Raw genomic sequence first — 13,057 nt, forward strand, 5'->3', positions numbered from 1 at the left:
TAGAATGGTGAGTGAGTTAGTTTACTAGTTAAAGCATGGAACTGACTCCTAAAGTTCCGATCATAGCTCAGACACTTTGTATTTGGCTTTGGGATCAGATAAATCATTCAGTCTCACTTGGGGTTCCAGTTTCTTTCAAATGTGTTGACTGACATATTCTTTCAGATGTCTTCCAGCATGAGAATAGTATCACTTCCTTTTCCTTAAATTATAATTTTTACTTGAGTATTTATTAAGACAACCAGTATTGCTATTAAAGTACATTAAATTTGGGTTTGATAGCTTTATTATCTGTAACAGTTAATACTTATTAGTGCTTACAGTTTATGAGGTAGTACTAATAATTTGTCCCATTCATTGGCATTTTTCCTCCTGCTCTAGTATAGTGAGTGAGTCTCTCCCTTATTTAAATCTGAAGTTTCATTTGAGCACTGAAGCTAGCTGCTTACTTTTATCTACTGTAACTTTCCCTTTATTGTCCAGTAGTTTCAACAAATTAGAATCGAGAATCATGAGTAAGAGATTCGCAATGTAGATTTTTTGTTTCTATTTGTAACTGATGTTGGAGAACTTTCTGTTCGTTAACATGCCACACACTGTTTCAAGTTTTAGAAACATAACGGAGGAAGTTCACATAATTTTTGTTTTCAAATAACTTACCTGTTAGGTGTGCAGATAAGTCAAATGAGATTCAAAAATAAGGGTTATACTTTAGAGGGCAAACACAAGACCTGATATTGTAGGAACATGTTGGAGGTATGATGGTCAGCTTTCCATTGCTAGGACAAAATATCTGGGACAGTCTCCTCAGGAGGAAGGGGCATTCAGTATCCTTTTAAGGGTGTAATCCTAATGACCTAATTCCAAGTAGGCCCAACCTCCTAAAGTTTATACAACCTTGCAGTAATTCCATCATCTGGGGACCAAGGTGTCAACACATGAGCTTTTAGAGGACATTTAAGATCCAAACCATGACAGATGCTGAATTCAGTTTTGATCTGGCTTATCTTCCTATAGAAAGTGACATTTAAGCTAACCTCTGAAGGTATGCATTGAACTAGGAAACCATAGCAGTACAGAAGCCAAAGGAAGACAGTATACTTTCAAAGAATGGAAGAGTGGCAATTCCATGGATGCACTAAATAAAACAAACAAAAAGGAAGAATGAAAGAGTGCTAAAAAGTTCAGAGAATATAATTGAAAAGTAATTTGAAGTTAAGGAGAAGTTTACTGATTACCTTGGAAAATTAAAATTTTAGGTAGAGTGGTAGGATGGGAAACCAGGCTACATGGCTGAAGAGTCATTGACTTGAAGTAGGAAAGGAAGTGGAAGCAATGAATGTAAGTGACTCTTAGACGAAATTCAGCTGGATAAGTGGCAGGATAAGATGGCAAAAGGAGTAACGTGGGCTGTAAGTTAGAGAGTATTATGAGCAGTAGCATCATAACAGAACTTGTTCTTTTCTCATCATTATTAGACTAATATACAAGGATATGTTTAACTTCATCAGTTTTAAAAGTAACTGTCACTTGAAATTCCTCATAAAGCTTTATTAAATGGATGAGTGATTTTTTTTTTTGCCATCCGCAGATTTGAACTCAGGGCCTTGTGCTTGCTAGGCAGATGCTCTGCAACTTGAGCTCTGACCTGCTCCCAACCCCACCACCTCCCTGTTTGTCTCTGTCTCTCTTTCTGCACTTGGGGTTGAATTCAGGATCTTTCGCTTGCTAGACCAAGTACTCTACAACTTGAGCCACTTTGCCAATTCTTTAGATATTTCTTCTTTTTTAAACATTTTTATTAGTATATGATAGTTATGCAGGGGGTTTTGTTGTGACATTCCTATGCATACATATATTGTATCCTGGGTTGGTTCATCCTCTTCATTATTTTCTCTCTTCTCCCACTTCCTTTCTCAAAATGACTGATAGGTTTCAATGTTCCATATTCATACATGTGTGGAAAGTGCCTCAACCAAATTCATCTTCCTTTACCCTCCCTGCCCACTGTTACTCTCCCCTTAACATTACCTGTTTTGCATTGTTTAAGTGTCTGCTCAATGTTGAGTGGGGTTTTGCCTTGGTATTTTACCGTAAACCTATTGTACTTTAGTCAGTCAAACCCTCTCTATTTCGCTTCCTCATCCTTTCCCTATCCTGTACTGTTGAGCAGTTTGCAGTGTGTTTCACTGTGTCTTGTTCCTACACATTGTGGTGCATCTCAGTATTGCTCACTCCCTGTCATTCTTTTCTTCTTTTACTACTTCCTTAGTCTTCTCTAAAAGTCTCATTTTTGGAAACATGTTCTGTATATATTTCTATGTATATATGATAATGCTTGTATTTGTATTTGGATCTATGTTAAAACTTGAATAGGGTCTCACGTTTATGCTCAGGCCAGCCTGGACCTTTATCTTTCTATTTACACTTCCTGTGTAGCTGAGATAATAGGTGTGTGCCGTGCTGGACAGGCCATGTCCAGCTTTTTATTGGTTGAAATGGGGTCCTGAGAACTTTTTGTCCAGGCTGGCCTTGAATTGTGATCCTCTCGAATTCCACCTACCAAGTAATTTGGATTTTAGGTGTCAGCCACTGTGCCCAGCCTGGATGAGTGATTTCCTTTACTTACATTGTATGATTCTCATGTTTTACTTCCACTACTCTCTTTAAATGTTTATAACTTTCTTTTATTTACATTTATAGTCAGAACATCTATCCTTCTAGAAGACAATTTTTATAGTGCTACATGAAAATAGGCTTTTAAATGAATGCTTTTGGTAGTTTACTTTATAGTTCTTTAAAGTTAACTATCCTGAATGGTCTCTGCTTTGAATTTCCTAAGAATTTGGAGCACATGTAAATTTATAAGTTCACTACCACCACCTGTGTTTGGACTAACTCAGGAGCCTCTTTTTGGGGGGTAGGGAGGGAGTAGGATTAGGGTTTGAACTCTGGGCTTTGCACTTGCAAAGTATATGCTCTACAACTTGAGCTACACCTCCGGTCCATTTTGCTCTGGTTATTTTTTATTTAGTTATTTTTTGGACATGGCATCTTAGGAACTTTTTGCCAGGGCTGGCCTCAATGGAACCTCTGTCCTCCCCATCTCAGCCTCCCAAGAAGCTAGAATCACAGGTGTGAGACACCGACACCTGGCTTCAGGAGTTTCTTAACTCTGGCCACAGTGACTTGTTTTGAATCAAAGAAGCTTAAAAAGTAGCTGCACTAGCCCATCATTCTACTAGGAAATGTAGCATGAGCTACAATAGCTTACTCTTACGCAGTGTGTAATTTCTGTTTTCAAAGAATAAAATAGGTAAAGGCAGAGTCTCATTTCCACCTTTAAGTCCCCAGTGGAATTCTGGTGTTCCTGGCAACACTGCTTGAAAACATCTATTTTCCTTTTTTACCCATTTCATTTTCTTCCTGAGAAAACCAGTGCCTGGATTATTTACCATGTTTATAAACGAAATGACTGTAATTTTGGAGATTATATGGACAATTTGGTGAGGGAAAAATGTTCCTTAATGTTTGTATTATAGCTGTTGAACATCAGTTGCTGTATGTGGAGAGTTGTAGAGATAAATGAAAACTTCAAATGTATTATTTCTTTACACTGCTTCTTCAAGACCATGATTTTTGTTACAGATAATATTTCATAGATTCCTAATGTATTCTTTTTTGTTTTATTTATGCCATAAAGAGGCATGAGTTTAATCCTTGAGTTAGGGACAGCAGGGAGGATGAGGAACAAACATGTCAAGGACGAGGGAAAGGGGAAGTAGGATGGAACAGATGGAAGAAATTTGTGTTCATGATGATGACAGACTCCATGGCACAATGAGTACATGTCTTTAGGGCCACAGGTGAGGCTTTGCTTTATCTTCACACGTGTGTGTGTAACTTACTTTTTCTAATTTATCTTGTTTAATCTGATTAAAAAAAAAGTTACTGAGAAAGAAACATTTAACAAATAGTCTTTCTTTTCATCTTTTGTTTTTAAACTGTCTTGCTGCGTGGTTCAGGCTGGCCTCCATCTCATGAACATGCTTCATCAGCCTTCTCAGAAATACCACATCTGGCTTTTATCTACCTTTTTATTTTCTCTTAATGGGACCTAAAGCAAAAGCCAGAGTAACCATTGTGACCATTAATGCCTCACCTTGGCTAGGGATGAAGCTCTGTGCTAGAGTGTTTGGCTAGCATGAGTAGGTCTGGGATTCAATTTTCCAAGTAGTCATTTTGGAGTCGTTGAAATATTTAACGTATTTGTCCCTTTTCATTATGGCTACTTAGAACATACTAGCCACTTAGAAAAAACAGTGAAGTTACAAATACCATGTATAAGAGCCGCAAAGAGAGAGTAAGAGCGAGGAATAGCCTTGGCAAGAAATGTGAAAGATCTGTATGAAGAAAACATTAAGTACTTAGACATGAAATGATGACTTAAATATTTGGGAAGTTAGAAGAATAGTCAGAAAACTATCGAAACAAATCACTTGGAGGGAGAGAGAGCACAGTGAGGATTAATCCTACCAGATACAAGAATAGGCAGAGACAACAATGTATCAAATGCATGAGATGGATTTATGTATTATACAGGAGGCATTTGAAATAATGTGGATTATTTAATAAGTGATATTGAACAACTTGATAGCCACCTGGGATAGAAGTAGATTCCTACCTAGCTCCTTATCCTAAAGTTACTTAACCCAGAAGCCATAACTTTACTGTATGTAAGGAAAGTGCTTCTGCATGGCAATAAAATGTGAAGACTCAGATTAAAACTGGGACAATATTATTTCATAATTATAAATGACCAATTTCCTAAATAAGTTAAAATGTTCCCCCCTCCAAGTCATTGAGGAAAATGCACAGAAAAAGATAGACACCTTTAAATCTCTTTCCCCCCCAAGTTTTATAAAGCTTCACTCATAATAAGAAATTCAAATCAAAGCTAATAAAGTAATTAATTCATTTTTCACCTATTAGGTTGTCAGAGATCTGGGAGTTGGATAATATCTATGCTGACGTGGGTGTGAGAAACACATCCTCATGCACAGTCTGAATTCCTGTCACCTCTTTTGAGGGAAATCTGCTACTGGTACTGCATCAAATCGAAATACAGTCCTTGTTATCATGTCACTTGTAAACATTAGTTGTGAGATACAGTCACATGATCCTATCAATGCACCAGGAAAAAAGTCTAAATGTACACTGGACTGTTTAAATGAATTGTGGTACCTTCCTGTAGCTGTTAAAGAGAAGTAAACCAAGTTATCAATATGGAACCATATCAGAAATCTGTTTAATTAAAGAAAAACAAGGTCAGGAAGAGAGCATGAGGTGCTCACTGTGTGTGAGCATTAAAGTATCTCTGGAAGAAATACTTTACATAAGAAATGGAAACAGCAGTTGCTTCTATGTAAAGGATACAGGCAAGAGACAGGGATGAGGGAGACTTAGTTTTCAACATAAACTCAGTTGTGAAAAGAACTTTTTGTTTGGTAGTAAGGAAATGATGTTTCACTGTGCTGCCCACGAAGTATATCAGCTGCTCAGTCACAAGGACCCTACTGATGCTCAGTGCAGATCCACCGTGCAGTGCAGCCCAGACCCCTTTGCTCAAGTGATGCTCATGGCCCCGCCTCCCTGTAACCAGGAGAGCAAACTGTGCTGTCTCTGTTTTTTTTTTTTAAATAATAAAGGGTGTTTTTTTTTTTTTTCATCTGAGACCCACACTGTATTACTTATTAATTCAAATTAATACTAAGTACTGTAAAGTGTTTTTTAAATAAGCAAAACAAGGTAATCATTATCTGAAACTTTCTTAAATACATACTCCTCCAGATTCTTAAATATTAAAGTTGTTGATTAATATAACATTATAGAATGCAGTATACTTTATTTTTCACCATCTTTCAAGCTTTAGCATTTCAAATCAGATAAGTAATCTGAGATTAGAATAAAATGTTACTGTTATTCTTAGCTATTTATAATAAATCTTTTGCTTTACCATACGGTTTTTTTTATTTTCTAGATTGGCTACATTTTGTGTAGTTCCATGAAGTCCTGTATTTGCATGGCATTTTTTAGAATAAACAGGTCATTGAAATACAACTCACATACTGTCAGATTCACCTATTTAAAATGGTTTTCAGTGTATTCGCTTCTTGTGTAACCATCACAATTAATTTTAAAACACTTTGTGACTCCTCAAAGATACTCTATGTCCTTTTATGTTCTCTCATTTTCCCACAAGTCTCCCAGGGCTATGCAGCCACTCATCTTTCCCTTTCTCTAAGGATTTGACAGTTCTGGACTTTTTATATGAATGGAGTCAAACATTATGTGGTCTTTTGTGTCACTTAATGTAATGTTTCCAAGGTTCATCCATGTTGTAACAGTTCTTTTGGTAACTGGATATTCTATTACATGGATATTTCAAATTGTGTTTATCCAATGCTTGATGAATATCTGGGTTGTTTCTAATTTTTGGCTATTATTAATGATGCCACTATGAATACTTATGTAAGAGTTTTTATATGGATGTATATTTTCATTTCTTTTGAGTATATATTACCAGGAGTAGAGTAGAGGGTCATACATAACTCTGTGTTGAGTATTTTGAGACATTACCTGATTATTTTCCAGAGTTTCAATATGGGAACTAGGGTTGTAGTTCAGTGGTAGAGCCCCTGCATAGTATGCACGAGGCCCTGGGTTCAATCCCCAGCATCCCCCAAATATAAATAAAAAATAACCAAAGTTTCATTACCATTTTAGGTATGGTTTTTTGTTTGTTTTTGACAGCACTGGAGTTTGAACTCAAGGCCTCACCTTTGTAAGGCAGGTGCTCTACCACTTGAGTGACGCCCCATTTTACATCCAAATGAATAATGGATGAGGGTTCTATTTCGTCCACATCCTTACTTGTTATCTTTTTTTTTTTTTAATTGGCTGTCTTAGTGTGTGTGCAGTGGTGTGCCTAGTTGTGGTTTTTATTTACATTTCCATGGTGTCTAATCACATTGAGCATCTTTTATGCTCATGATAGGCTTATATTTAATATAGATGTATTGTTGCCTGCCTTTCCTAAAAATTTGTAGATATCTACCATAGGTGCATTTCTTATTAGTTTTTTATTGTGTGCGTGTGTGTTCATTGTATTTGCCTATCTAGATTTCATCACCTAGAAGTTCATTTTTGGAGCCCATCTCTTTTTGTCCAGTTGGACATTTTAGCCACTAGGAGAAATGTGACTTCTCAGAGTCTTGAGTCACCTATGTAGTAATTTTTTTTCTTTTTGATAATGTCTTTGTTAAAGTCGTGTTTTATTTTTGTTGCAGTACTTCACTGGCCTTGAGTGTGGACATAAGTTTTGTATGCAGTGCTGGAGTGAATATTTAACCACCAAGATAATGGAGGAAGGCATGGGACAGGTAAAGATGGCCATCTGATTTTCAGTTTTCGTTGAATTTCTTGTAATGCTAGACTAGTATAAACTAGTATAAACAAGTTTTTCTAGATTAAAAACACTAAAAGATAGCAGGCTGTTTTCTATTACCATGTGACATTCTAGTTAAAAATCTTAAGTTTTCTCAGTAAGCATCAACATTGGCTAATCTTGGTGAGCAATTTGTCAGATACTTTGCTTTCACCTTTCATGATTTGTGCTGAAAAACCAGTTACTCAGATCAGTATTCTGTTTACTTTATGATGATAAGTTCACTCATGCGCGCACGCACACACACTCTCTCTCTCTCTCTCTCTCTCTCTCTCTCTCTCTCTCTCTCTTTTCTTTCAGTAGAAGGTATGGAGATCCTACAGACATTAAAGCATCACCAGAACCTAGCAAGTGCCTGGCAGTGGTAAACATTCAGTAAATACTTGATGAATGAAAACATAGTTTAAATTTCAATCTCTTTCAGACTATTTCGTGTCCTGCTCATGGTTGTGATATCTTAGTGGATGACAACACAGTTATGTAAGTATTTTTGATGGTTTCTGCATGTTGGATACTGGCTAGTTAAACCAAATTAACTTTGGCTCAGTATCTCAAAGAAGGTGAATTTTTAAATCTGAAGAGACTTTCTAATCTATATTCCTTTATAATACAAAAATACAGACTGGAGGCATGGCACAAGTGGTACCTGCCTAGCAAGTGCAAAACCCTGAGTTCATACTACACAACCCACCCCCACCCGCATTCCACTCCAGAAAGAAAGAAAGAAAGAAACTTGACTAAGTGCCCAATATTCTGGTAAATTTAGCAATGCAAGATAACAAGATTTTGATAAATCTTAGAATTGGACAATGGGATATGTCACTTCGGTCAGTCGATATCATCTGAGAAACAGATGCTAAGATAAGCTTAAAAAAAGAAAACAGCCGGGCTCTGGTGGCACATGCCTGTAATCCCAGCTACTCAGGAGGCAGACATGAGGAGGATTGTGGTTCAAAGCCAGCCCTGGGCAAAGAATTATGAGACCCTATCCCGAAAAAGGGCTGGTGGAGTGGCTCAGTGTATAGGCCCTGAGTTCAAAAGCCCAGTACTGAAAAAAAAGAAAAAAAGAAAACTGAGTGTTGTGGAGTATGCCTGTAATCAGCAGGTAGAGGTAGGAGAATCACACATTCAAAGCCTGACTGGGCAAAATTAGTGAGACCCTGTCTCAAAAACAAGATGAAAACAAAAGGGCCAGGCAAATAACTGAAGTGGTAGAACTTGCTTAGCAAGGATGAGGCCCTGGGTTCAACCCCAGTACTGCAAAAAAAATGGCATTAGGGGATATGGCAAAGATGTAAGGGTTGGGAATACCTGTAACTCATTGGTGGAGTGCTTGCGTCAGTCTCCAGCAAACGCCACCACCACCAGGTGGCCAAAAGTAAAAGGAAAAGAAACTCTGAGTGTGAGAGTATGGGTGCAGGATTAAGGGGAGAAACAGTACAAGTTGGGTGTCTGTTAACAGAGAGAATGAAGAAGTCTGCAAAAGGAAGAGACTCAGGCCAAGGTGCAACCGTGAGAGTCTCTGGCAGCCCTAGGGGGAACTCCAGCACATAAATTTCCTGTTGAAGAATGTCTCCATTGCAGAAATGGCCGGGCCCAGGTACTTTGCTGTGCTGTCATTGGCTGAGACTACACAGGGAGAGTGTTGTCTCTCCTCAAATACTGCTGTGATCTTAGAGGCACTATAGCCAAAGGCTCTCAGCTAACTACTCTCATTGTAAGAGGGTCTCTTTTGAAGGGTAAAAGAAACTTGAAAGAAGCTTAGTGACTTCCTAAGCCTAGGGTAAAATCCCAGCTTGCTTTCTTACTGAGTCAGTGCTTATTTTCATAACCTCAAGTTACTAACGGACCTCATTTCAGCTTGATGAACAGACTGAGGGCTTAAGTGATCCACAAACAAGTTGTATAATTATTCCTGGGCAATTGGCTATTCAGAAAGGTGTATCTGTAATAAAAGGCAATAAAAGTAAAACCAGCCATGTGCCTTAATGAGTGAATTTCTTAGCCTAGCAAAGGCATAAACTGACTTGACCAACAGTTTATAAAGCTTACTGATTCTACTTTCTTAACCTCAGTTTACTTGGTTTATTTGCTGCTATTACCAGCTCTGTGTTAATCCTGGATCTATCTTCAGTAAATCTTTTTTCCCGTTAGCTTTTTATGCAATCAAAAATAAGTTACATATCACCATAGAGGACCACCATTCTTCCAGTTGTCTTTATGTTGTCCCCTGGTTCTTTTTCATTCCTTGTGTTTTCATCAGTACCTCAGTTTAATTGTATATTTCATCAAAATAAGTCCCTGTATCCTTTCATACATTCCACAAACATTTACTGGGAGCCTCTTTCCTAGCACATATATACAGGGAAACAAGAAAGTTAAAATGCGGTGTCTTTTCCCAAGAGGTTCACAACAATAAATAACTATAATGCAAGAGGTTAAGTAAAAGGTATATAGAAAGTACTGTTAGAAAGAAATTATTCTCCCTGAAGAGTTTAGTAACATAAAAGGAATAAAAATGAAGGTTGAGGGGAAAGGTGGGTAATATTGGTTAAACAAAATACTGGGAAAAAAATGTCAGTTTTTAAGTAGTCATGAACTTTTCTGTTGAGTGTTCTCTGGTGGCTAGAGCCTAGGGTAGTAGGATGTTGTTAGAGATGAGATAGTTACGACTGTGACAGTAAGATTTGCCCTGTTGAAATACAAGTTTGTAGTGTAGCATGCTTTAGAGTAGAGAGAGGGGTGATATTTAGGCAGTGAAACTTGTTTATAAGGCCATTGCAGTTAGGTTAAAGGTGAAAGTGTGGAAGTTGGAATTCCAGTGGGGAGCCAGTAGAAATAACAGAATTTAAAGACAGATTGGTTGTAGGATATGAAAAAAATCTAGTACAAATCTGCAATTTTTAGTTAGTAAGCAAGTAAGTGACAGCTGAATTAATAGGAGAAGCCATCACTCTTGGGAAGAATGTAGAATGAGAAAATGAAAGACTGAGGTCTTAGAGATTAAAATTTAAAGAATGGGGGAGCCAGTGAAAGAAATTAGGTGATGGTTTGAGAAAATAATATAGGAATCAAGGGAGTAAAGAATGTCAAGAGGTCACTAATGATGTCAATTCCAGCAAAGGTATGAATGAGAACACCATTGAAAAGAGATCATTGGAGTTTCCTGTTACAAAAGCAACTTCACTAGTTGGGTGATGTTTGAAGTGGTGAATTTAATCATGATTGGAAAATGGAAACAAGTATGGTAGTTCAGGGAAATGAATGTTCTTGATTTTATCTGCAGTGGTCTGCATATTGAGTTATGTCATTGTAGAGGATTTAGAACATCTTTGTAAATCAAACAAATTGATCTGAACCTATAAATGTCACTATCAGTAACAAACTTGCAGCATTTATTCATATATTCTTAGGATATCCACAGTGTGGTAAGAATTATTTTTCAGACTGTGTGCGATGGAGCTTTCTTGTGGGACTTCTTTTTTCTGGGTTCAACAGAGAAGCTGATTGTCCTATCTGTCTTATGTAATGGCTTGTTTGTGGAGACAAATTTTTGCTATATAGCACATTGTGGCCTTGAACTGCCTCCGTCTCCTGAATGCTGGGATTACATGTGTGCACCATACCTGTCTTGGGTTATGATGTTGTTTGGGAGAGAACTGGATGGAAAATGGACAGAATATATCACCTAATTTCCTTGATATTATGGGGCTCTTAGAAATCAGTGGGAAGAAGATACTCCCATGTAAGGCAGGCAGGCACAAGCAATTCAAAGAGAAAGAAATTTAAACTGAAGTACCTGTCTTGCTTAATTTAATAAATGTATGTCAAAATAAGATTCTCTAAGTTTTTTTTTTTTTTAAGCATTTCATATTGATAAAGGATTGAAGAATTTGGTAATGTTTAGTGTGAGTGAGAGTAACGGAGGATACTAGGGAGTATCAGTGGTTGAAGCATTTATGGAATGCTGTTTTGCAATTTCTAAAAATTTATATGCCGTTTGGCCATCCGGTTGGTTCCAGCCTTTTGGATGTGTTAGTCCTCTGATTTTTTGCCTCCCCGTTTCTGATGAGTCTGTTAGTATTCATGTTGGCCGTCGCCTCTTGGTTAATGCTTTAGAGTTCCTGTGTCTTTAACTTAAAAGAATTTGACTATGACTTGTGTAGATTTTATACATGTGGTTCTCTGTGTTTATCCTATGTGTAACTTTTTGAACTCTGAGATGTTGAGGTTACTGTTTTTCATAAGTTTTTGTTTTTATTTATGTATTCATTTAGTTTGCCATCTTGGAAATTTGTGTTGAACCCTTCAAGTCAAGTTTTCACGTCAGTTACATGTTTCATTTTTCAGGGTTAGGAATTGAAGTTATTGTGCTTTTCATCTGTGGGATTTCTAGTTGTTACTTTTCTATAGTTTTTATTTATTGAGATTCCACATTTGTTGACTTTAATTATTAAAGTTAACAATGTAATTTCCTTTAAATCTTTGGACTGCTTAGAAGTGTTTGCTCATTCTTAACATTTGGGACACCTCATGTCATGTGACACTTTACTCTTTATGTTTAGTTTATAATTTTTAGTTGAAATGGACATTTTTGGGTAATAAACTACACTGTTTCTTAAGCTTATTAGCCTTCATTTTCTTCCCTGCTTCCCTCCCTTTCTTTCTGGTCTTTTAACTCTTCCCCCCACCCTTTGTCTTTTGAAATAAATATACACTATTTTTATTAGTGTATATAATTGTACAAAGGGGTGACACCATGTTTCACACATGAAAATATCATACATTCATCTGATTAACCCCGTCTGTACCCCCCTCCATTTTTCAGCAGCTTTCAGTGAGTTGCTTTGTGCTGTTTCATATACAGACACAATGCATTTTGGCATTGCTCCCCAACCTGTCATTCTCTTTCCCTTTTCCCCTCCCCCCCATCCTCCACATAGTCTCTGGATTACAGTCATGTTTTTTCGTTAGGTCTAGATTTCACACATGAGAGATAACATTTGACCTTGGTTCTTCTGATCTGGTTTACTTTTTTAACATGATAATCTCCAGTTCTATCTGCTTTCCTGCAGATGCCGTGATTTCATTCTTCATGGCTGAATCATACTCCATTGTGTACATATGCCACATTTTCTTTATCTATTCATCCATTGAAGGGCATCTAGGCTGATTCCAAAGCTTGGCTGTTGCTCTACCTCTTGAGCTATGCCCCAAGCCCTTCAGTTTTTATTTTGTTTTTAAGATAGGGCTTGTTTCAAACTTGTGATCCTCCTGCCTCAACCTTTTGTGTAGCTAGGATTCTAGGTGTGTGCCATCACACCTAGCTAAGGAGTTCATCTTAACTCCTTACTATGTACAATGGGGAAGTTACAGTTAAGGTAACTTCCTGTCTGGTATAATTACATTATCACCTTTATGGTTATTTTGTGTTCTGTCCCTGATCCCTTCATGCTTTGGCAGTAGTTTAATCAGACAGTTATAAGGGTGGGAGTCTGACAGGGTTCAAGTGGTAGAACCACCTGTCTAGTAAGCACGAGGCCCTAAGTT

General features: G+C 37.3%; 1 protein-coding gene across 2 annotated transcripts in view; it reads left to right on the forward strand.

Annotated features, from left to right (window-relative positions):
- The window catches only part of Arih1 (ariadne RBR E3 ubiquitin protein ligase 1), a 106,290-nt gene that overhangs the window by 61,155 nt on the left and 32,078 nt on the right, over positions 1 to 13,057 (forward strand). For both annotated transcript variants that reach the window (XM_074061504.1, XM_074061505.1), the window contains 2 exons: positions 7,350 to 7,442; positions 7,932 to 7,987. In XM_074061504.1, coding sequence (XP_073917605.1) covers positions 7,350 to 7,442; positions 7,932 to 7,987 — 149 coding nt within the window. The remainder of the gene's footprint in view (positions 1 to 7,349; positions 7,443 to 7,931; positions 7,988 to 13,057) is intronic.

This window comes from Castor canadensis, chromosome 19 (assembly GCF_047511655.1).
Source record: "Castor canadensis chromosome 19, mCasCan1.hap1v2, whole genome shotgun sequence".
Taxonomy (NCBI): domain Eukaryota; kingdom Metazoa; phylum Chordata; class Mammalia; order Rodentia; family Castoridae; genus Castor; species Castor canadensis.